This window comes from Choristoneura fumiferana, chromosome 12 (assembly GCF_025370935.1).
Source record: "Choristoneura fumiferana chromosome 12, NRCan_CFum_1, whole genome shotgun sequence".
Lineage (NCBI taxonomy): Eukaryota > Metazoa > Arthropoda > Insecta > Lepidoptera > Tortricidae > Choristoneura > Choristoneura fumiferana.
In genome coordinates, this window is record NC_133483.1 from 9,054,956 (window position 1) to 9,081,538 (window position 26,583).

At 35.5% G+C, this 26,583-nt stretch overlaps 1 protein-coding gene across 4 annotated transcripts in view; it reads right to left on the reverse strand.

Moving 5' to 3' along the window:
• Positions 1 to 206: 206 nt before the first annotated feature.
• LOC141433254 (very long chain fatty acid elongase 7-like) overlaps positions 207 to 26,583 on the reverse strand; it is a 93,292-nt gene continuing 66,915 nt past the window's right edge. For all 4 annotated transcript variants that reach the window (XM_074095214.1, XM_074095213.1, XM_074095212.1 and 1 more), the window contains 6 exons: positions 25,606 to 25,796; positions 20,965 to 21,045; positions 12,061 to 12,223; positions 10,835 to 10,971; positions 4,699 to 4,763; positions 207 to 3,871 (listed from right to left, as the gene is read on the reverse strand). In XM_074095214.1, the coding sequence (XP_073951315.1) occupies positions 3,586 to 3,871; positions 4,699 to 4,763; positions 10,835 to 10,971; positions 12,061 to 12,223; positions 20,965 to 21,045; positions 25,606 to 25,796 (923 nt within the window). In that variant the 3' untranslated portion in view covers positions 207 to 3,585. The remainder of the gene's footprint in view (positions 3,872 to 4,698; positions 4,764 to 10,834; positions 10,972 to 12,060; positions 12,224 to 20,964; positions 21,046 to 25,605; positions 25,797 to 26,583) is intronic.

The window sequence follows — 26,583 nt, forward strand, 5'->3', positions numbered from 1 at the left end:
CAGAGGGCTGGCTTTTTCTTAGCACAAAGATTAAGCATTGCCATACAGCGTGGTAATGCTGCCAGCCTTCTGGGCACCTTACCACCTGGCAGTGATTTTGGGCAACTTTTTTATTTATAATTTTAGTTTGTATGTAGTTTTAGTTACTTTTATTTTGTTTTATATTATACACGCATATTAATTAAATAAATACTAAAAGTCCAAAATATACTTCAAATACTTTATTTCCAAAATACGGTAAAAAAGTTATACAATTTTATTTTACAGATGACTTAAAACGACTTAAACTACACTTAGGTACAAACTGTATACAACACCTATATAAAAATAAAAAATTCTCTAAACTGACTTTTATAAACATTGGTATCCAAATAAACGTAGGTACCAATATGGTTTCTGCAACCCGATCCACTGTGAGCTATAAATATAGATACATGAATAACCTAGTAAAGTTTCAATTTGTCATAGGAAAACTTCTGTTAATATAGATGGCAAATACAACGCTTTAGCCAGACGATAATAAATGGGTGACACGGTGGCGCCACACTAGTATATTAAAACTTGTTCGTTTTTTTTCATGTCCTCGGTTGAAAGATTGATTATCGATCAAACACAAAATACTATTTATGGTTGTCTTTTATATTTTATTTTATAAGACTTGAATGAGAGACATATCGCTAGTATGAGTATACCAAGCTAATCTCATAAAAAAATAGTTTGCATTTTCGTTCTATATACAACGCTAAACTTGCCCGAGATTAATTTTAATATTTACATCGCTACATACCACTTTACATGTAAACTGTATAAAAAACCTACAGTATATACAAAATATTCAAAAGCCATAATTATATTTATCCGGTTAAGTAGACTTAGCTTTAATCACAATATAGTTTCAAAGTAACGCTTATGGTTACCTCTTTTTTTAATTTTCATTTGAATCGCTAATGTATTGACGTCAATTTGGCTTTATCAAATCACTATCACAGTTGTATCTCTGAGTGGCAATCACAATCGTTTTCACTACGTACTTCATTCGGTCACACGGCATAAAACAAGAGTAGAAAAAGACGGTGAATGCGATGGCGAACGTCATCGCGTTACAACGCAATACGGCCTCTCGACGGAGTTTCAAGTTATTGGATGCGTTTACTATCGACTAAAGCACGGTTTTCACCGCGGACGGAGTGGACTACTTAATGACTTAGTTTAACTTACATTGATCAACTTCATAGAGGTTCGGTGTAAGTACTTTTATGCAGCCGCTCGTTGTACGTTAAACTGAGTCCGCTTCGCTCGCGGTGTAAATTGGGCTTTAGATAAAGTTCAAACTAGTCAAGTTTTCCAGGATATACTCAAAACTCATATACCAATTTAGAATTCTTTATCCGTACTCCATTACCCGCATCAGGGACTCAAGACAAGCGACTGGATATTTATCACCTCATTGAGCTCTCTTAATTTATTTCCGGTTGTTGCACAACACTTATACCTATTTAAATATATTTACAACTACTTGAGCATATTCGCGGACATAACTTACTTTACATAATATTATCACTGGACGGAACGATTGAGGTAGTTAAATAAAAAAAAACTAAACCCATTTTGCCATAATAACATTAATAACCGATGGGTAATTTTTGTATCTACCACTGTACAAGGTATTGTACATTAAACTAGTTGATTGTTTTCAAAGTATGGTAAAATCCATGGAACAAAAGGCAGAGGCTCAAAAGTTACAGTGGGCGTCATACACGTGTTGCAATACGGTATTTGACAACTCCTGAATTTGCCATGTCTTATATATATATATTACTAGCTTTTGCCCGCGGCTCCGCCCGCGTGGTATTCGGTTATCGCGCGCTGTTCCCTCGGGAACTGTGCATCTTTCCGGGATAAAAAATAGCCTATGTCACTCTCGGGCCCATAAACTATCTCTATGCCAAAAATCACGTCGATCCGTCGCTCCGTTACGGCGTGAAAGTCGGACAATTGGATTTATAGTGAAATTTTGAAGAATTTACACATCTGTCTCTTTCTCAAACACTTTTCTCTATACAGCAAGTATGGCGCTACTTGCGTGTGACGTCACATGCAAGTAAGTCTTTCTCTGTCTAACCTCGACTTTCAAACCTTTATAACTTTGTTATTTTGTAAAGGTACAGTCAACTGCAAAGTATCGACACGGCCATAGTTACAAAAATATGTATACACGACTTTATGCACTTAACATTAAGGACGTGTATATACATGTAACTATTTTTGTAACTTTAGCTGTGTTGATATCAGTAGCTTAAAAATTGTTTTTCTATTTGATAACAGGCATTGTGAAGTTTTAATTAATAAAAAAATAAAAGAAACGTCGAATATCGTATTAAATACAAGTGAATGCTCATATTGAACATAAAAGAAAGATACGTGCTCTGCAATTACTCTCACTAAGTTTGTTGTATGCAAATAATACTATGACGCGTTGGCTTCAGAACTTCGTTCTAATATAGCTATATGCAAACTTTTAAGCGCACGCTAGCTATAATTTAGTAGTGTCAACGAGCGGTGACATAAGTTAAGTTATATTTCAGGAATGACCTTTCAATCTCTTTCTTCTATTCCGTGAATAAAACCATAAAATTATTTTTGAGGTACAAATAATTTGTGTTCGCTGTTTCATGCAGGTGCTTATTTAGCTAACTGTAAGCTATTTATATTAGCAATAGCTCGCAGTGGAACGCTCCTTACATGGTACGGTCAAGGACTTTAATTCCTGAGCCACCATGGAACCATTTCACAGTAAACGTCATAGTGACATCGCATTAATTAACAAGGAAAATCGTAATGACTTTTCCTTTGAAAAGGTTCCATGGTGGCTCATGGAAATAAAGTCCTTGACCGTACCGTCATAATTATAAGTTAGGTAGGTATTTAAATCGTATAACTTTAAGGTAATTAAGGTTGCTTTAAAACTATGCGATGTTTATAATTTACATTAAGAAGAAACTTCGCTCAAGAGCTCACAGTACATTATAACATTACCTCGTTCGCAGATCTATCGCTATCTACAGACAATCATAATTTGACCAGTTCATTAAACGGATATTATCAGAGATTAAACGGAGTCATATATGTTTTGACGTTGGTTGAACGTTGACGTTGATATTGACCAATGTCAAGACACACTGACTCCTTACAACGCCTGATAGAGCATCAGTCCAGTTGTGATTTTCAGGCGCGCAGTAATCCGCGGATGAGATTCGTTTAGGGAGTTACGAAGCAAAACTATTTTAATAAAGCTCCAATGTCAGTACATTAAAAAATAAAAAATACAACAATCGTTATGTACACGGTAGGTTTAGGTGTCTAACGCGAAAACAACGATTGACCCTGATTTTATTTCACAAGTTGGCTTGATAATTTATAGTTATAATTATGATCCTGAACCTTTAAGAAAGTAATTTACTGCTATTTTCAAGCTGATTAAGTTAAAACTTCAAAATGTCACATGACTACTTTGACATTTTGGTATCAAGGGCACCCGAAGTTCTCCTTGTGAAACTTAAATAAAGCAATAACCATTATCAAGTCCTACTGTACTTTCGTTTTTTCTCTGACGTCAGTGGCGTGACCGTTTATTAAGCCGTTTCGGACATGGCCGTTGGCTTGGCCATTGGCTATTTGGCCGTTTGAGACTTGGCCGTTGACTATTTGGCCGGTGGCTTTTGCGCTATCGTTAGAGACGTTGTTGTTGTTGGTGGGTTCAATTTTGGGTTTCTGGGCGATCCTCTTGTCTTTCTTATACGCTTGAACGTAGAAGTTTGTGAAGAGGACGATGAAGATGGTCGAGTGGAGAATGAGGCCGAAGGCGATGATCCTGGAAATAAAAGACAATTAATTGTAATATGTTTTCATAGAGTTGATGTTATTTCTGAAGTTTTGCTCCGAACACTGACATATGTGATCCGTCCCTTCTTGAGAAACGTCAAATGACGCACAGTAAAGACCGATCGTTTTTCACCTACAGTTTCACACTTTGTGCGTATGATTTACGTCATTGAAATCCTAAGTAAGTTTGACAAGAAGTCAAACTTAGGATTTCAATGACGCACAAAGTTTATGTGAGTTAAGTCCAAAGTTCGGTACCTACTATGCCTTAAGTTTAAATGGCGAAAATAATTGAGTTAAAAGTTTATATCAGATAATTGCATAAATGTTTTTAATTAATCGACATTAAGTCATGACAATGAGTCTGCTAGTGTAACAGTGACCGTTCTCCTCGATTGCGTGTTGCGCGTGCACACTTCAGTGCTTCAGTACAACTGCAATAATTTGTCTGTTTTCAACATTTTCGTGGATTGATTTTGAAAGACCTTAGTTACAAAAAGTTAAAGATGGAAAGGACGAATACTTGTTAATATAGCACACAAACAAGCAAGTGGTATAGAAATGTATGTAACTTCTCTAAATTTTATCTATGTTAGCAAATAAATCATTAAATGAAATAAATTGTCGACTTAGAAGTTTGATTTTTCCCTGTTTCATTGTGTATTTCATAATTTCAGCTTGACACCTCCACTCATCAGAAAAAGAGTCTTGACAGACGGACAGCATAGTGATGGATGATAGTTCCGTTTTTTCCTTTTGAGGTACGGAACTCTAAAAATAAATATTAAATATAATACGTCCTCATAAATAACTTACTTTGGATAGCCGCAGTCACAGACCAGCGCGCTGATGGAATGGAACAGCACCATGAAGAATTGGGCCTGAAATGAAACACACAGAAATTGAGTTATCATAAATTACTGAAATACTAAAGAAACGATACTAATACTACACCACTACCTACTACACATACCTACTACTAACTATACTACACTACTATACTAGGAATAGAAATGTTATCGTTTGTATTTCGTTCCTGACGAGATGTCACTACGACTTCGCCTGTACTGCTATTATCGCACGTTTTCGTGCACTCAAATTATTTATTATGTAGTCATTTTGTAATTATTTAAGTATAGGTACTATAGAAGGCGAAAAACGAAATTTTGGAAAGGGTGTTGGTTAGAAAGGAATAATTATTTAATGTTTGAAGTAAAGATTGGACATGAATAATAAGAAAACAATTATAGTAGGTAGATACTGAACAAGCTTTTGCTCGCGACTCTTCTGCAAACAATCACGCTATGGACACTACACAATTTTCCGGGATAAAGGTATCCTAGGTCCTTCTCAGGCTCCCAAAATATGTTCATACCTACCAAAAACAAAATTCATTTAAATCAGTTTAGCGGATTAAGGGTGAACAGGTAACAGACAGATAGTCATACTTTTTTAAACTAACATTACTTAATTAAACTAACAAATACTCGGTAGTAAGATTGGTAATTAACCTTAGATCTTAAAGAAAGTTCAAATCTCAGCTTCACCTTCCTGTTTCTGTTAAGTATATTAGCAATTGTATTGTACTTACATAATCGTGTATATGTATTTATATTTTACTTGCTATTGCCCGTGATATCATCTGCGAGAAATTCCTTTATGGCTATCCAGTGAAAACTGTGCAATTTGAAAACTTACTTAATTCCTTCGTCGGGATTTAAATTATCTCCTTACTAAATTTAATCTAAATCAATGAGCCTTTCTTGACAGGCGAGCTATCACTAGATGGCGTTAGTTTCGAGAGGTCCGTTTGACGTTACAGTCGCGTAGGACGTCCACTGTTGGATATAGGCCTCCCCTATATACACGCATGGCTTCGGTTGGAAGCAGCCTGCTCCACCGTGAACCCGCGGCTTTAACGAGGTTATTCGTCCATCTCGTTGTTGGACGTCCTACGATGTGCTTGCTGATCCGCGGACTCTTTGTGATAGCAAAAGATAGCAAAAGTAAAACAATCGTGCTAGTAATCCAGTTTACGCACTAAAGCCTAACTTTCTAGCTTTAGGCCAAGAATACAGTGCCCTTAGTGAATACGTCTCGATCGCGTTAAAATCTCAATTCGTATGGAAACACGAACATCGCAAACGTGCCGCTAGAGGCGCTGTTCGTGTTTCCATATAAATTGAGATTTTAACGCGAACGCGATCGAGACGTATTTTGTAACCGAAAACTTACACTAAGGTACAGAACTCAGAACAGTTAAGCGGTTACTTGAGGATATAATTTCCACTTTCTGTACCATAGAGCCTGAATTCAGAATGAGTTATCTATTTTACCTACATTAATTATTTATACATTTTTGTCTAACATAATTTAGCCTAGATTACAGTCACGAACTAATCAATAAAGTGGAAATGTCATAGTAATGTACCTACATACTCGTATATTTATGAAAAAAGTCAGTTGCTTTTTGATTTACTGACCTAAGGTCAAGACAAGTTTTGTTTTTACTTTACACGCGACGACTCAAAATGAGCTGTACACACATTGAATAAAACCAAATTACGCGACCGAAAATACGCAACTCACAACTCAAAAAATTACGCTCGTCTGGCTTCGACCTTACTATGAAAACGTTCTACGGTCAAATGATTCGATTGTATGTGATACATAGTTACTACATTAGTAGTGTACAGGTAAAGGAAATAACGTTAAGCCTAGAATGGTGGCGTGCGCAAGCGCAGCTCAGCAAGACGGGGAAAGGACGGCGTTCCGCTGGGACGGTGTCGAAATCTGCACGGCGCAGGTATACTGCGGGAATTTCATTTTTAACATGACTGTCTACAGAATAGAGGGTTATGTGTTTGTTTTTAGTGTTTGTATATGCCTGTTTTTATAGCTGGATCGGAAGTAAAACGGCAGGATGAATTATAGATGTCACATGGGAGATGATTTTAACAAATATACCGTATCATGTATCAAACTTCTAAAGTTTAAATTTAAGGTTTCAAAGACACGCTTAATATTTTGTTGCTTTTAATTTAATACAAGATTTTTGACTGTGCTGTTTACCCGACCGCAGCAAAGCCCTAAAAAGGAGGATTCTGTTTTTGTTGACTGCACTTACGTTGTTAACTTATCTTCTTCAAAATACCAAATTTCAAGCCGATTCGATCACTGAAAGTGGTTGGAATTCGACTTTCAAATTGTCAAAATAGCTTGTAAAAATAGGCCAAGCAAAACTCGTGCACAAAGTGTTCTAAATTAATTTTACTTTTAAAATTGCCATAAAAGTTGTAAAAGATAGAGCCTTGGGACAGGTGGACTGAGAGGAGAAGGATGATCACATAGTACGGAACCTTAAAAAACTGGAGTGAAATGTATAATTGCATCAGTGAAATCATATAAAAGTTGGTGAGAAATTAAGGCGCATGGGCTAAAATCTCTCCTGAATACTTTCAGCTGCTGAATTTTCAACTAGATTATAACTTATAGTTTACAAAATGTGCTTGTCTTCGATAATAAATTAAATTGCAATGCTTTAATACCGCAGTATGACTACAGCGTGCGATCTCGCTCCGCGCATATCCTACTTGCGCAAACGCAGATCCCGTCAGGCGGAATGCTAGGTGCGGTCGATCCTTATTGGTGGACCACTCGTGAAGCAACATTTATTGGCTTACAATTTACGTTCCTCGATGGTACTGAGTAATTAAAAGGCCGTGGTCGACGGACACAAAAAAGGTGTTGAAATACTTGTCCAGGAGGTTAATTCTGGCCTCGGGGGACTCTAGAGCTAGCGCTAATCTCGCTCAATAGATCGGGATAGCCATACAAAAGGGTAATGCGGCCTTTGTTTCGGTGTCGATGCCAGTGACGTCTCCGACGATGTGATTGCCTTATAAGTTTGTTTTATTTTAAGCTAATTTAGTAAAAAAAGCTATTTCGCATTGTTATTTGATTATTAAAAAAAATATAAAATAAAGAGATAAAACTCGGTGGAGTTATATAGATCCTATCACAACTTTAAATTAAACTCACCATAAATATGAAGTACCACGAGCCGCAAGAAAAAAAGGAAATTTTTAGATTTTTGACTCCAAAGGAGAGAAAGACTCCGTATTTAGACGACCAGGTAGCCCAATGATTAATGAACCTAACTATCGAGCTGGGCGTCCCGGGTTCGAATCCCGATAAGGGCAGAAATTAGTGTGATTCATATGATATATGGCTGTACTCTGTACTAGATTCAAATATATTACATGTATTTAAGTATTATCTATCTTTATATGTACCTAAGTATATCCATTGTCTAGTTCCCATATTACGTGCTTCGCTTAATTGGAAACTGCCTCCATGGATGTAAATAACCCTACGGTATTTATTTATTTATTTACTTCGCTTTCCTTATCTTAATTTGTTTACTTGTTTATTTCCACAGCATTAAAATCAGGTCTCCAATAATTAGTTCTCGAGTAACACAATATAATACAAATAAATAAATAAATATCATGGGACACTTGAGACCAATTGACCTAGTCACAGACCTAGTCCCAAACTAAGCAAAGCTTGTACTATGGATACTAGGCAACGGATTGAACGGATAAACATACTTATATAGATAAATACATACTTAAATACACATTAAACTTCCAAGACCCGAGAACAAACATACGTATTATTCATACAAATATCTGCCCCGGCCGGGAATCGAACCCAGGACCTCAAGCTTCGCAGTCAGGTTCTCTAACCACTTAGCCATCCGGTCGTCTTCAAAGTCCTCGGGACGTTTAGAAAACAAACCAACGGAAACAGTTTCAAAATAAGTTTTTTTTAACTATTTTTTTGACTATTATAAACGTTTATGCCATTAGCTCGAATAAACCCTAAATAACTTGGCTAGTTGAAAGTAAACGCAAGGAATCGCAACTGTTTGTGACATACTTAAGTTGAATGTCTTATAAATTAATACCTAGTGACTAGACCGTGTGTGTATCCAACTAGAAAATCTTTAAGTACTTTCCGGTATCTTTATGTTTGGGCCTTTATTTGGGAATATACCTATAACATATAATAATAAATTAAAAACATATAATAATAATAATTTAAATAAATAAAAAGCGCAAAACTCGGGAACGGCTGGACCTATTTCACTAATTATTTTATTGTTGAGTTCGTTATTGTCAGAAGAAGGTTTTTATAGGAGAAAATTTAGAAACATTGCGACGGGGGCGAAGCAGCGGGCAACATATTATTTATCAATATCCTATAACATATAATAATGTGTTGCTGAAGCGCAAAACTCGGGAATTTTCGGCTGAGACCTATTATCACTAAACTTATATTTATTGTTGAGTTCGTTATTGTCAGAAGAAGGTTTTTATAGGAGAAAATTTAGAAACATTGCGACGGGGGCGAAGCAGCGGGCAACAGCTAGTATTAATTTCAACCAATTTTAAAATCAGCATAACAGATATTAAAGTACGTATAATCAACTTTATTTGAAACATAATTTAAAACAAAAGTTTTTTAAACCTACCGACTCTTGAAAATATTTTTCTAGGTACCTACTATGCTCGAAGTCGGTGCCCGAGCCAGCATAACAGAAACTATGGAACAACTACAAAACCCTTGTCTAGGTCTACCTCGAACCTAGCATACAATAGTCGGGTTCCAATCCATCCTGCTGGGTAAAAATTTTCTTTTTTTCTCACTCTTTAGTGATTCGTAGCCAAATTACATCTCACAACGATTCCATTAAGCCCAAACACGGCTTAGTTACGTTGTTTTATAACAGAGTTCCGTTGCCAACCTTCCGGCTTCAGCATCAGATCAGTTCGAAAGAATCAATAACTTAAAATTCCTTCTTAGTCGCTTATCTAGGTATATTAATCATGATCGTTTACGTATCTCGCTCGTATGACGCTCGTATGACGAGCGAGCATTACTTAGCTTTGACGAGTTCCATTGGACATCTACGGTCTTCTTCATCAGATCCAGTTTACCAAATGATACTTTCTGAATGTAAATGCTTATCTTAATGCAAAAAATGCCAAAATCGCCATAGGTGTACCGTACCGTACTCGTAGAACCTCCTCCTTTTTTGAAGTCGGTTAAAAAAAAGCATCGAACCTCACAAACCGATCTCGCATACTTTCCGTAGATAGCGCAAACCGAATCCTACTACTATTTACATACACACCTATCTTTTCTCTAGTACAGTCACCTGCAATAATATCTTCCACAGCGGAGCCTGCAAAAATATCTGAAAAGTCCTACCGTTCCTAGAAATAAAGTTGTATCAGATATTTATAATTTTATACACGCTTTGTTGAGTCGAATATTGGTGATGGTGACTGTACAGCTAGGAACTTAATGTAACAAAATACTAACTCACTATAAAACTTGAAAATTTGACGTCCCGAATGGAATATTGTTTTCTTGTCAGAAAATTAATAATAATAATAATAGGCCTTGACATCTTTTGCAGATACTTGCGCTCGTGACTCAATAGGCCGATTCCGGAAAGGATCCCCCGGCCGCACACGCGACAAGTGTACCTACTCCCCCCCAGGTGGTCGGGGGTTGATGGCCTGCTCGAGACGCCTCATGCGCTTTTCCTTTAGCATGTGAAACCAGTCGTCATCATGTAGTGCTGGACCTTTGTGAACAAGGCCCCGCCACTTACTACGATCTTCAGCTAGCTCCTCCCATTGGTTGCTAGGGATTTTAAATGCAACCATGTCGCGCTTGGCAGAATCTTTGAAACGCAACATAGGTCGCAAATTATCATAAACATATTGGGAAATTTCGCCGTGTGCAATTTCTTGGGCTAATGTAACGTTGCAGCACGCTTTACGGATTGACGAGGAACTGCATTCGATCCCCAACATGACGTAACTTTTCTGCTTTTTATTATATCCTACTTTAAGTATTATTGGAGAAAACTTACTAGTTGAAGAGTGGTGAGGTGTTTCTTCCACCACAGGTATTTTTGCATGTGTGGTCCCATAGCTGATGCCATGTAGTAAGCGTACATGATGATGTGGACGAGATTGTTCACTATGTTCGAGAAGGTTCCGTGACCACCTAGAAAAGAATATCATGTTACACACTGAGAATCCGCTGTATTTTCATGATTTCATGGGCTCTAACAATTTCTAACCGATGTAGTGCATCAGGTCGCCTGTTATATTAAATGAAATAAACCCGGAGAAAGAAAAAAGGAGTGATTATTATTCTCTTCGACCAATGAAGTTGTTGCATCATTACGGCCGACCGCAGGGCACAGGACTCCTCTTAAAATGAGGAGTCTCACGCAGGTCCAGTGCGGATTGGAAACTTTTTTTTTATTTTTTTTATTTATTTCTCATAGGTATTACATACACTTACTTACTGTACATATCCACTCGCCAAACTGATATTACAGTTTCTTGGCGAGAATGCGCTCGTTACAATTTAATTATATGTAACTACCTATTTGTTGAAACATGCATGCAAATACAGAAACAAAATAAAAGTTACAACATATACATAGATGTGGATACTTTTGCAAAAATGTACCCTAAGGCAGTTTTTGCAAAAGAATCCTTTTGAGAGTATTTTTAACTTTTCTTAGCTACACTGGTTTCCTTCTCTTAGCCACTCAATCTTGTTAACTATTTTCGGAACTAGGAACTTATCTGTTCGTTTACCATAGTAATTTTTAGCACGACTTTGCACATATTGTTTTAATCTAACACTTTTTGTATTATACTTGTTATTCTTAAGCGTCTTATAATCACTACACACTGTGTCTTTACACACACTATTGAATTTTTCCGCAGGTGTGCGCGGGATTCCTAAAGATGTTTTTAAAACCGTAAAATTTATGGTAAATTTTAAATGTATTCAGAAAAATTCAGAGATGCGAGCCCGGGCTCGAATCCACAACCCTCTGCTTGAGAGGCCAAAGGCCAAACCACTAGGCCAACACGACTTCCAGGTAGATGTAGGTATTATAACCCCCATATTAATAAGATATCAACTTTAAAATTCGTTTCGTCCACACTTTTCCTCAATTGTTAAAGTTTTATAAATAAAGAACATCTATTATTTTATACTTTTATACATGCAAAACTAAACAAAAGAAAAAATATTCTTCGTCGAAGTCCATTAAAGATGGGAACAAACACATACCAGCGATAAATTTGACCAGCATCCAAGCTTCGAAAGGCGTGAGGGAGTGGTGGTAGAGATGCAGCCACGTGATTTGGCTCTTCTTCTTTCTGAGCACGAAGAATACCGTGTCCGCGAACTCAGACAGCTTGGAGAAGTAGTACACCCAGCATAGATGCAGCATCTGTGGAGATAATAGACGGGATACGTCCAACATAACCCAGTTTAGTGATAGGCAATAGGTCAAAACCTATTGCCTCTCAAGCAAAGGGTCGTACGGTCAAGGACTTTAATACATGAGCCACCATGGAACCATTTCACAGTAAACGTTATAGTGACATTGCATATATTAAAGTCGTAATGACTTTTCCTATGAAAAGTTTCTATGGTGGCTCATGAATTAAAGTCCTTGACCGTATGTTCTCTTTCTCTCTCTCTCTCTATCTCGCTCTTATGTCTCGTACAGTGTAAACAAGGTCTACTTGTCACTCAAGCAAATGTCAAGTTGTAGAAGATGGCTATTCAAGCAGCAGCTGTTGACTATTAGGTAATTTATTTTTGTTTCGTTGAAATTTGGTAAATATTTACTATAATGTATTTGGAAAAATGCGCATTTTCAAGTTTTAGCACGAGCACATCAGGCTCTATTATCTATGAGTAAATTTGTGGACATTAATTTTCGAATCTGCTCATATTAAAAAATGTAGATAATATTTTGTAAAATAAATAACTAAATATTCTGCTTCCGATTTTGACTTCAGAAAGTGTCTACTTACATACATAATAAAATGTCTTAAACTTTCGTGATTTACACTCATAGTCAAAATACCACGCACAGGACTTATCACGCTAACACACACGAGTAATATTTACCTCGACGTTTCGGCAACATTACAGTGGCCGTGGTCACGAGTGTGTTAGCGTGATAAGTCCTGTGCGTGGTATTTTGACTACACATACATAATTATAAGTAGGTATTTTCTGAAATATGAATACCTATCATGGGCATGTTGAACGTAACGGGACCAAAGTTTAGTCTTTGGCGAAGGACTTTCTACGTTGCATAGTTTTTGCGAATATACAATGAGCTCATTCATTTCACTTTCGTCGGAGCCGAGTGCCCAGTCACATTGCTGTGTGACTGGTTATGTAGCTTCGAGATGAGCGAGATGAGCTTCGATATACAAATAATTTAGTCATTCATTATATCTTACGGCTATAAGTGGGTGCCTGTCAGTCAATCAAGATAGCTTATAGATATACTAATAACGCACCTTGGCTTTGCACGAGTGCAACTTTGAAAGTGAAATACATATTTTTTTATACTAAGCAGATAGATGTATAAAAGATTTGCTGCATATTAGAAAATACTATTCGATTTTCTTTTCATTTATTCTTTCCTTCGAATGTCTTTTTCTGTGTATCGAATAAAATGTGTAAATAAATTATTCGCTCTCTCTCTCTCTCTATTAACACTGCACTTTACACTGCGCATGGCGTGACACATACTTGACCGGTCTTGAAAACTGTGATATAATAATAATAATAAATTTCTTTATTTAGGTACATATATGATGTTCAGTTTCATTATATGGCGGCCAGCATCGAGCACTCAGCTAAGAATTTACTACTTTGATTCCGAGAACAGCTTTCTCTGAACGCAAGCTTGACGCAGCAATTTGTCTGAGGGAAAAGACGTAACCAGCTATACAGAACCTTGTCATATCAAGGGAGTAAATGCTACTAGGTCGGTGTGTTATGCAAGTTGAACGGGTTAAGCCGACAGAGTCCTCAAAAATTCTGACGTGACAATTTAAATTCTTCTTGTTTTAGAGGATGTTTTTACTTAATTACTTAATCAAGGTTATGATCAAACGGGATTCAAAAGTAAGCGACCAGTATTTTTTCCTTTAATTCCTTGTTTTAGATGCTATGGCAGTGATACCACCAAATAATCATTCGAAGGTGCATCTCAAATAAAAATACTTTATAGCCCCTAAAACCAAATAAATGTTGAATTAACGACATTTAAATTTTTAGTTGCCTTGAATGAAATAAATAAATAGTTTAGTGCGGTACGTAAACCCTTTATTGCACAAAAATAAAGAAACAAAATTGACAAACGTTGACATAGATATACAAAGGCGGATAAGTTCGCCTTTGTGTGATCTCTACAGTCAACCTTTGAGCGGATGGGAGAAGCTTTTGGTTAGTGATCGACAGAGTGAGGTTTCCAGAATTCGTGTTCAAAATAATACTTGAGATTTACCGCGAGCTTTACTAACAAGGAAAACATTGCAAGGAAACCCGTATTGTTAAGTACGCACCAGAGAAGCAATTCAATGGTTCGTTAAGTTCTCACTCAGCACCGAACCTGCGTGTGAACTACAATTTAATTCCTCTCATTTGACAGGAGGCCTGTGCCCCAAGATGATGATGATGAATTGATCATGTATAAGTAATAGAGCTGTGATCGAATTATCTATCGAATCTTGTAACGTGAGATAGTTATCATTACAATTATTGATAGAACCCTCGTTGCATACATTTAGTTAAGTCAAGAGGGTTCAATACCTATTTGCTGGAGTTATATCTATACTGAGAGGCACCGTTTTCTATAGTTTGACCATGATTGACAACTTGTTTGTATGGTTTTACGTTTGCGTTTTACTTTCTTTTTTGTATGGCTACTGCTTTTATAGCGCAAGGGAATTTCAGTCAAATATACTTACACATATTTTCGTCTCTTTCTAAGTGTACAAAAATTAAAAAAAAAATTAAGTCGGTGTTGCGTCCACTGTCTTAAAATTAAGCGTTGATTAATAATGTAGGTTCCTTTGTACTTTTTTTTCTAATTATATTCCAGTTTCATTCTTAGCGATTAGGTTTTCATATTATATTTTATGTAGTTGGGGTCCACGCTATACATGTAAACATGTACACATATCTAAATTTGATCGAGTGATATGAAGCTGCTCATACATATAATTGTGATCCAACATAATGTACAACAGGTAAGTTCGTTAGATAATAAAAAAAAATTGAAAAAACAAACTTCTATGAAAAATAAGTAGGTAAAAAAGTACGGCTAATAGGTAAAAAGGCGCAGCACAGCACAGGTGTTAATTAAAAAAAAAACTCTCCCCTCTTTTTTGTGAAAAAGCTCTATGGCGCGAGTGTCAAGTTACTTTCAAATTCCTTTGGTGGACAATCAAACATTGGAAAGCGCGAAGCCAGTGCCATTCAGTGAACTTGACTGATTCGGAGATGTCGCAAAGATTTAGATGCGTCAGCTTCGGCGTAAAGAATCAAACTTTTTTCTAAGAGGGATAAAAATCAGCCGATGTATTAGCAATTTCGGTAGGCTGATATACAATACAATACAATATAAATATTCTTTTCTCAAACATGCTATGTAATGTTTATGTTGTGTTCCATAGAACAGGCTTCAAAATATAATATTGTAGGCCTAAGCCTGCAAGACAACAGTCTTTTGTTTCAATGCAAAACGTCAAATATCCACGATAAAGGCTACACGACTGGAAATTAATAATCTGAATTTCTATGGTTCATTTATTAGTTACTGAATAAATTCACAGGACTATGAATATTCTATATGTAAATACTTATATAAATATTACCGACGCGTTTTACGTCAAATTACAATTTAATTTACATAATAAAGTATTGATGTTGCTGATTAAATGGGCTGCAGTTCGTGTATAATGGCTTTAAAAGTCGAACAGCAAACACAATAAAAAAAAGTTTTGGCGGTAAAAATTGACAAGTGTCATTGTCTTTTTTTTGATTGACTGGACTTGGGCTTTAGCCATTTTGCTAGTAAGTTTCAAAAGTTTCGTTTAGAAACGTGATTTTTTATTTTTGCAGTCCGTTATATCTACAAGTTTTATAGCATTTTGATTTTATTGGGATTATTTTAACATTTTAAAAAATCATGTTAGAATGAAATACACTTATATAGATGGCAGTTATAATTTGAGTCTGGTATAATTTTAGTTGTCTTACGAATAAAACAGTGATTTCTAGCAGTTTTTATTTATTTTAGTGTATGTTTGAGAAAAGCACTATACAAGCATCGGCGTGAAAGAACAAGCCAGCCTCGTATACCTATCCATACTCGTCTATACATACTCGCCACTCGGCCTGCAAGCCTTTCTTTCCCGGCCTCTGCAGTAATGTACTATTATTGATCAACAAAAGCAGTCAGACATAACAAAAATAAAAATAAAATAAAAAATCAGGCAGGCGGTCTTATCGATAAAAAGCGATCTCTTCCAGACAACCAATTTCTCATATATAGAGGTGGAAGGAGCAAAGGGAGATTGTGTTGATTGTGAGTGAGATTGTACATAGTTAAAAAATGAAAAATCAAATTAATGTTTTACTTTCATTAGAAGATATTAGGTTAATTGATTTAAGCCTTAAATTATGTTGATGTGGAAGAGGGTGGGTTATAAGAACACGTACTAATAAAAAAACAAACAAACGCACGTACGCAAACGTGTTATTCTGATGCCAGCTGCCTAGCACTTGTGGTTACAGAGTAGCAAGTTTAAAAACCACTTATATTAGGTAGCGGGTTGATCTGTTTGAGAATGAGATAGATGTATAGCGCTTGTTGAGAACGAAAGTGACCCAAATAATTTTTTTGAAAAATTGAGTTAATTATAATAAACGACCTTTAAAGCCATACTTCACAATGTGGATAATTGAAAACAGCAATCAGAAGAGTACAGAATGATATCGTTGGTCTTTTTATCACACACACACACACACACACACCCTCTAGCGCCTGCCCTTGGAACGACAGCGCCCGCTTCAATATGGTACTACGTGTTACCGTTGTTTTAAAAGTCACCTAAAACTGATTGAGTTGGAACAGATTCCTATAGAGTCTTAAATATTATGAAAAATAAACTGACTCTTTATGAGTTGTCACGACAGTTACGAAGTTATTGTTACTTGTAAACAGACTTAATATGAAATGATACAGGCTATTCATCATCATTCTTAATACTAAAATTACTTTTTTATTAATATAATAACCCTGGTGTTGCAGATGTTTATGAGCGGTGATCTCTTACCATCAGGAGACCCACATGCTCGTTTGCCATCCAGTCGAATAAAAAAAAAAATTTTTTTTAAATATTTTTTGTAAATGTTTTTAAATAACCAAGCAAAGTACTGTAATCGTGATGAAACAAAGAAAAGTGAATTAAACAGACTTTATTTTGAAAAAAGATTATTTACAATAAAAGCTATGCATGTTCAAACACGAGGAAATCTGAAACAGTTGAGTCCCTTTCGTTCTCAGCATGCGATATATAAAAGCGAAGTTATCCTTTTAAGAAATATTATTTATTTGTTAAACATAACAATAGGAGGTATAAGTCTCAACATTATATAATTATCCAATTAGGAAAGGGTTAAGATTTATAACACGGAAAATAAAAAAATAACTTCTCTCACCTCTACAGTTTTAATGCATCGATATCTACTCGCCTAACAATATTTACGTAGTGTTTGGCGTATGAGTGCTTTTACGTGTTGTGGCAACAGACGTGTAATATTTAAAGGTTTATGTACTTTTAGTGAATATGTTACAGTAAACCGTTTGCAATTCACAAATTTCTAAAATCGAAATCTAAATATAAATATATATTTAGACGACCAGATGGCCTAGTGGTTAGAGAACCTGACTACGAAGCTTGAGGTCCCGGGTTCGATTCCCGTGTCGGGGCAGATATTTGTATGAAAAATACGAATGTTTGTTCTCGGGTCTTGGGTGTTTAATATGTATTTAAGTATGTATCTATATCTATATAATTATATTTATCCGTTGCTTAGTACCCATAACACAAGCTTTGCTAAGCTTACTTTGGGACTAGGTCAATTGGTGTGAATTGTCCCGTGATATATTTATTTATTTAAATCAAAGCTATAAATACTATAAATACCTGTATACTAATACGTAAAATACTACAAAAAGACCTTCATCTTCAAATATCTTTTAAAAAGAAACAAGACGTACAATGCATAAAATTAAGAAATTGCAATAACTTGGTACTTCGTCCGGCACGAACTAATTATGGAAAAAAGAACGGTCCTATATGAAGGTGCAAACTTATATAATAAGCTTCCTTTAAGCATAAAGGATGTTAAACAATGCCACTTTTTAAAAAACTACTCAAATTTTACATCACCTACCACACACGCACTAAGGCACATCCATCCAACAATAATCTGTGTACTCCGTTATTGCTTCATTGCAACGAGCAGTAGTGCCCAGGCTACCCACAACGAAAAAAAAAAATAACGCGTTTGCCATGTGCTGTGCACCAGTTTGTAAATTGATTGTTTGTTTATACTCTTTATTGTACAAAAAGGGAAGTAAATTCAAAAAGTTACAACAACAAAAAGTGCTAAGTACAAAGTCGGACTCATCCTGATTTTATTATTTATTTATTTTTGTCAGCCTACCTACTTTTAACTTTAAGTTAACCACCGAACACATAAAATACTGTTTCTATATTGTAATTCTGTTATGTTTTTCTGTATTATAAATTCAAATTCAAAATATTTATTTCTGATATTATCGTACATTTAGGCACACATCATCCATAGGTGTTAGTGTTATTATAAGTATAGTTAATTCTAGTACAAGGAAAATAAAAAATAAATAAAATTTAGTTAGGTAAGGTACGCTCACTATGTATATTACATTATAATTATACACGACAAACTAAATTCTTCTTTAAACCGATATTAAAAACCGACTAAATAGCGCCCACACATTATGTGATAAAAGTGCTTCCTTATTAGTATGGTTCCAAATTTTAGTTTGTGTGATTTGTGTGTAGAGGTGGAGGAGTCACATAAATACACATTTGTTGCATAGAAATAACTGTCATAAGGTCGCGGGTGAGCAAAGTACTTGTTTTTAGTATATTGATATGGCGGAGGCTCAACAATTGGAACCTGTAAGGTACCTATTGGGCACAGAACTAGAAATAAAAACTTTAAAATCAGTTAAATGAACATATTTTGGTCGGGTTATAGCAAAAGGGCCCCGATTGTTGGACTTACTTGCTCGTTTGCCATCCAGTCAAATAAATAAAAAAAAATCTTTTTTTTATTATTTTTACTACTTTTTCTTTTTTAAATTTAAAGAAAACATTAAAATAAGCATCTTTTATATATAGTTTTTTTATAAACGTGATCGTTTAGGCACTAGAGCGATCTGAAGTTGTGAGTTCGGCCATAGGATTACTAAGGAGCCAGACACTTAGAAAACTCGGTTTAGCGCAGGGGCTTCGTCGAGCCTGTCACGGAAATTACTATCAACAAAAAAAGTAGGTAAGATCTATTAGTTATTCTGTGGGTAAGGTCCGAACTCGCAACTCCAGATCGCTCTAGTTCCTAAACGGTCAAGTTTATTAAAAAAAATATCAGTAAAAGATGCTTAGTTTAATGTTTTCTTTAAAGTAAAAAAAAAAAAATGGTTCATTTACGTCCTTTAGATAGGTACAAGATTACAAGTAATTAAAATTAGTTTAAATTCAATATTTAATGTCTATTTTAAGATAGTATTCAACTCATTTATTATTTTACACTTTATCATACATAACATACAAATCACATTAAACTTATTAAAAACCCTACCATAAAATATGAAGAAGGTATACATTACGAAAACAAATTTTGCGCGATGTAATTAGACAATTAAAAATGTAGCTTTTGCGGGCATAGATTTTAATTTAAGACAATTTTAAGACTCAGTCAACCATATTTTGCACTTTCTACTAGCTGCATACTGCAAAATTGGACTTTATTGGCCTATGATACAACACAAATCTAGTCTATGAGTTCCTTTGGTGCAGACTCATTTTAAACCAATCCCCGGCCTGTAGCAAATTATTTTGAGGTAAACATTAGTGTAGATAATCAGTGGGAAGGCGCCGGAGATAGCATCACTAATTGAAACCCATTACTGCCAAGAAATATGTGTGCAAAAATTATTCATTATTAAACACAACAAAGAATTAGCATCACTATTTAAGTTTAAAAAATGACCTCCATTTTTCATTGTTGTATTCTGATATAAAAGACTTCAACGCGTGTACAATACAAAAAAGTTATTCTAAAAAGCTTGATATACTTACACTGCAAAATAATATTATAATATTTTATTGAATATTGTGAAAATATAACTTTGCAATAGTGTCTTCATCTCTCAAATAGTAAGAGTATTATACTCGTACCAAGTCAAATAACATAACTAACTGAAATCTCAATCGTTACAAAAATGAATAACTTTACATAACATAGACGATTACATGTATAATTTGATTTTGTCTAGTTACTACATAATATTGGTCTATGATACTTGTACCTTTTTATGGAAGTAAAGAATTATTATTATTATTATTAATACCGCCTTTCTTCCATATTTATCAATGAAACTACGAAACATACTTTACTCTTACAACCGAAAAACACGCGAGACGATACGCTAACGGTACGATATGGTCCGACTGACGGACATTAGTGAAAAAGTGACTGTTTCGTTACGTAAAAGATGTTTTGTTCAATTATAATTTAGGTATACATTTGTACGTTAATGAGTGAGAAATGAGATGGTAACGGATGTTTGTTCTATTGAAGTTAGCTGTAATATAACGACGGTTTACTACTAAGACAATATTTTATGTATAACAGGATGGGAAGGATAGAAGGGTAAGTATATCAAGCTGAATGTATGCGAGTAGTACTTTAGAAGGATATATGTATTTGAAGGAAATAATAACCGTTCTTATTTGTTGTGTTTGTAATATCCGGAAATAGGTTGGTATGAAAGAAAATGTTTTAAAATCACACAGAAATAAAAGAGGTATGAGTACTCACTCTTCTCGCTTGTTCACTCTCGCTGTAGTCGACCGGTTGGCACGCCAGGCTGTAGTCGCCCCACCACCCCGACATCAAGTGCTGGAACAGAACGAAACAGTTAGGAATAAGAACCACATAGTCAAAAGATAAACAAGAGCAGAAAAGTCACAACAAAGTCCTTTTTTTTAACACCTATAAGACATAACTAACATAACCGAGGGATAAGTTCGCCTTTGTACATCTTATATTATCTGTTAATTTATGTGTTTTTATGTACATTTTGTATTGTAAAGAGTTTTACAATACGAAATGTTACACTTGGCGCAATTATAACATCAAAATATACAGAGAATTACCTACTTTCGTTCAAATCCGTCTATCCAGAACCTACTGCTTAACTCACAAACCAGACGCGTAAAACGAAATTAATTATTGGTAGCAAAATTCGGTACTACGAGTAAATCTATGCGTATAAAACTCCTAGTGATAGCGAGAGTGGCGCCTCAGCTGACGTAAACGTGAATTGGTTGGCCGGTAGAAAGTGATTGAAGTGTTTGATCGTAGACTTTGATTTGCTACAAGTGTTTAAGTGTTGCGTTGATTGTGAAAGCAAGAGGAACTTATGGCTTGACTTAAACCTGCGGTTATACTCAACGTGGACGAATAAAAGCTAGAATTTTTAACCCCTGACGCAAAAGAGGAGAGGAGAGGGGTGTTATAAGTTTGACCACTATGTGTGTCTGTGTGTGTGTGTCTGTCTGTCTGTGACACCGTAGCTCTTAAACGGGTGAACCGATTTTAATGCGTTTTTTATTTGAAAGCAGGTTTCCTAGCGATGGTTCTTAGACATGTTTTATTAAAATCGGTTCAGCCGACACGGAACGGGAAACTAAAGTACATATGTTGAATTTTTAAAGTACTTACCTTAGCGGTCCCCCGACATCGACTACGCTTAGATAAAAAAAATATTACTAGGTACTTATACTAAATTAACTTAGGCTAATTTTGCGGGAAATCTGCATAGTCCCCGCGGGATAGTCATAAACGAATTCTCCGCAGATGAAGTCGCGGGCAACAGCTAGGTAGTGCATAATTATTTTTTACTTTTTAGTTGTCTTTTTTGGCGGCGTTTTTTGTCGCCGTTTTTTTATAAAGATTTTGTTAAACCAGTGCGGATATCGTATTCTAACCGTTCAACTGTAGCATTCACAGAAAATCTCGTTTGTTTTTAAAAAAAATTGTCTAAGTCGGTAGTTCCTAACTTTTTGAAATTTACATCTGAAAATTTGTAGAAAGCTTCACTTTCGCCTACGTCTGATACCATCTTGCTTGTTAAAAACCCTCACTACACTTAACACCACATATTACCCCTTTTTAGGGTAATTATGACCAATTTCGGAGCCAATGAGTTTAAGTAAACTTCAAGAGATTGTTCCGTTCACAGTAGTAACTCGCGTTATGCTTGACCGGCTGCAACTTGCAACGCCGGACGCGGCTCGTGCTAGCGACGCAATCGGTCAAGGCGCTCGAAGCGCGTGACTGCTTGTACTATCATTTAAAAATGAAGAGTTGCTCATACATCATCATTAAAATGAAGTTAGGCCTATTGCTTTTAGGTGAATTGGGTGCAATGCGACTTATGTGCATCTGTGATATATCGGACTGCAAAAAAGGAAGTCAACAGCTTTACAATTCAGTCCATTACCAGTTTCTATGAGATTAATATTTTTGGTAGGTACATTGCCGTGACCTTCTATAGTAGAATATCTTTCTTTAGAATATCCTTCTATATAGGCTGGGTTCTCCTATGGAAGCCCGAAAACTTTTAATCCTATTTTCACTTAATTTCATTAGGCCTAAAATGAAAATGCCGAATTTTTAATTTTCCTAACTATTCATTAGCCCTAATTTTAACATGCCGAATTTACGTTATATTTAATTTCACTAGCCCTAAAATCAAAAAGCCGATTTTTTTATTTTCCTAAATATTCATTAGCTCTAATTTTAGCATTCCGAATTTACGTGGTAAATAATTTCACTAGCCCTGAAATCAAAAAGCCAAATTTTTGATTTTCCTAACTTTTCATTAGCCCTAATTTTAGCATTCCGAATTTACGTTGTACCTTATTTCACTAGGTAATAAGTAGACTACAATAAACACCATGTGTTAAAGAACATACTACACAAGTTGGGCTATACATATAGCTTTAACCTAAAAAGCGGAAGGTAGATACTTTGTTAGAAGTTCTCGTCAATGAGTGAGATCATATTGACAGCAAACCAGTTTACCGGCGACCACTTTCGCCGCTTCCGGTTGTATCGGGCATCTGACCTTCCCAATTGAACTTGGTAAAATCCTATTGTTACTGGAATCGTTTGAACGAAAACAGTGAATTCTTAATGAGAAACTATGTAGTTAGTTCCGTCGTTTTAAGTGATAAGGTACTACTGTACAGTCACCAGCACCAATATCTGACACAACAAGCGTGCATAAATTTCTGAAACGACTCTATTTCTAGGGCCGGAAGGACGTGTCAGATATTTTTGCACGCTATGCTGTGGAAGATATTAATGCTGGTGACTGTACTAGGTAGGTATACTGCTTTTTAATTTTTGCAAGTTGTATTGATTTCTGGTGAACGCCACATTTAAGAACAATAAAGAATATATATTTTGTATTGTATGTATTATACTTTTTGATAGAGGAGGCAAATTTATTGTCTACTTATCTGTAGAAACGACCGCCTACCATTATTATGATCTAAGTAACGTGGTTCTTGTTACTTACTGCTGATTTTATACGACCCTCGAAGAGATTTGGGAAGACCCTAACCTTTGACGACCAGATGGCCTAGTGGTTAGACTACCTGACTACGAAGCTTGAGATCCCGGGTTCGATTCCCGTGTCGGGGCAAATTTTTGTATGAAAAATACGAATGTTTGTTCTCGGGTCTTGGGTGTTTAATATGTATTTAAGTATGTATATATCTATATAATTATGTTTATCCGTTGCTTAGTACCCATAACACAAGCTTTGCTAAGCTTACTTTGGGACTAGGTCAATTGGTGTGAATTGTTCCGTGATATTTATTTATTTATTTTATTTATTATATATTGTTTAGTTTCTGTGTCACCCGATTTTTTTCTAAGTTATAGTTGAAATGTTGGTAAATTTATACGTACTAATACTAATCATCGTCTAGTACTAGTACTAAAATCTAGCTCAAGAGATACTCGCCACGGCTGCATGGTTCCTTAGATTGTTTAGTTAGAGCACACACCTTGACACCGTCAATTGTCGTTTACGGTGACGTATGTTGACGATATAATACCAAGGTCTTGCCGAAGGGCTAAAACTGAAAACTAAGGTAGATGGCACCATAAACCAATAATTCCAAGACGCAACTTTAGTAAAAAATAATGAAATAAATAAATAAAAAAACATAATCATCACCTATTGATTAGACTTAAACTAGGCCAGTTTATATTCTAAATCATATCATAGTCTCAGATAAACTAGTTTTATAGGAGTAAATTAAACTATCTAAATTTCTTATGTTTTTGCGTCAAACAGCAAAATAAATGTGTTGACATATTTTTCGATTTAAACCTATATTTCACCACAGTGCTTTCAAAGGATATCCGTTTATTAAGCTGCACCCTGTCATCTCAATCTGTCTTACCAAATGTTTCACTCAGTGGAAGAATGGTCTATCACGAAGAAATGTTTAACCATCCGTCAATATTTCTTGTCTACGTAAAGGTAAAGCTAGCGTTGATATCACACCGTCAGTCAGTACTAGATTCCCATAGCACTATTAGCACTAGTAGGAACATCGGTTTGAAAAGTACCCTGTGTATTCATCCACAGATCCAGCTAATTTCATCCAAAACCGCTCAGCCATTTTAGCATAGAAGAGTAACAAACACATGTTCAAACTATCGCATCTATAATTTTACGATTGCCCAGGTTACCACACCACAGGTTAGATCACAGTTGTATACATTTTGATACTACTTAAACCTGGTTTAGTACCTACCTTAACCCCGAGTTTTATAGTTATACCTTGGGGCGAGTACTGACTTTTCGCAACGTAACGTTTGGCAACCTGTTTCATTTCGCAACTTTTCATTTCGCTAACTCTAAAACTGTAAATATTTCAGGATTTATTTCAGGGCCATCGTGTAGAACCCTTTAGGTTAGGTTAGGTTAGTTTTATAAAAATCCTGAAATATTTACAGTTTCAGAAATATTAAACAGTTGGGAAATGAAAAGTTGCGAAATGAAACAGGTTGGCAAACGTTATTCGTCGAAACAGTAGTAAACCACCTTGGGGTAATATGGCCTGCGTTTTGGGGTCGATGCCAGTGGTATCACTTGACGACGTGTTTGCCTTATAGGTATGGGGATCGTTTGTTTTATTTTAAGTTAGGTTAGTAATGAATTTGGTATTGTAATGTAGAGTTAATTAATTATTTATTGTTATTATTAAATGTTATACCTTAACAAGTTCGCATGTAATACTCGGTAGAACCCTGTCGCAGGGAGCCTCTGCTGCTTTTGCAAAGATTTTTTTATAAGTGCATCAGTACAGACTGCAACAGGGTTCTGTCTAGTGTCACGCACAATTTTGTCAAGTTATAGTAGGAGAAACTCACCTCGTAGAACATATAAGACGACAGCAACACCTGGAAGGCGTTATACGCCACTAGCGTGTTCTTTATCTGGAAAGGTTTCTTGTTCTCCATCCACAAGGGCCCGATGACCATTACGAAGGCTAGGTAGGCTATGACCATGGCAAGAGTAGGGAGGGGCGTGTCGAATAGGAACCATCCTTGGACGCGGGGATCTGTAAAGAAGAGTTAGGATTAGAAAATATGTGATGATAAAAAGGAAATGATGCAAAGAGCCCTATGAATCACAAAGGCGACGCACAGTTTTGAAATATCATTTATAAACATGGCCGACCTACGTATTTAAGTTTAAGTTTTAAAAGGGGCCAGTCTGAAAATCAGCGCTGGGTATATACCACCAATCTAGCAAAAGCTGAGACGCACCCATAAGTCAGTTATTGCTTTGTTTTAATTTGTATTTTTTTTGTTTTACTTTGTATTTTTATGTGGTTTTATTTTATATTTTATGTAGTTTTGAAATTTTCTAACAATGTGAATAAGTTCAGATGTGGCAATAAAGATATTTTTATTTATTTTTTATTTAAGGATAAAGCGAATAAAATTATGAGATTCTTTTTGTTTTACATCGGAACTGACCCACTGGTCATTTTACCCTATTTCACCTAATGGTCAGTGTAGTTGAGGCTGCATGAAGACCTAGTTCTAGGCTTGAATATCCCTAAATTGTATTTATCCGGAAAAACAGACGACAAAAGCATATTCAACTTCTTATCAGTTCGCAATATAAAAAATGAAGCAGAGCACTTTGTGGGAATAATAACAACACAAGTAGGTTAGGTACGAGTATGTAATAAAGATACGTAGGTACCTAGATGATTCAAATATTTGTTAATAATGAGAATATTATAATTAGTATGTGTCAAAGACAATATTTTACTTTTCTTTTTTCTAATTTCGACGTCATAGTAACACATTGTTATTTAAGTCACATATTCTATATTT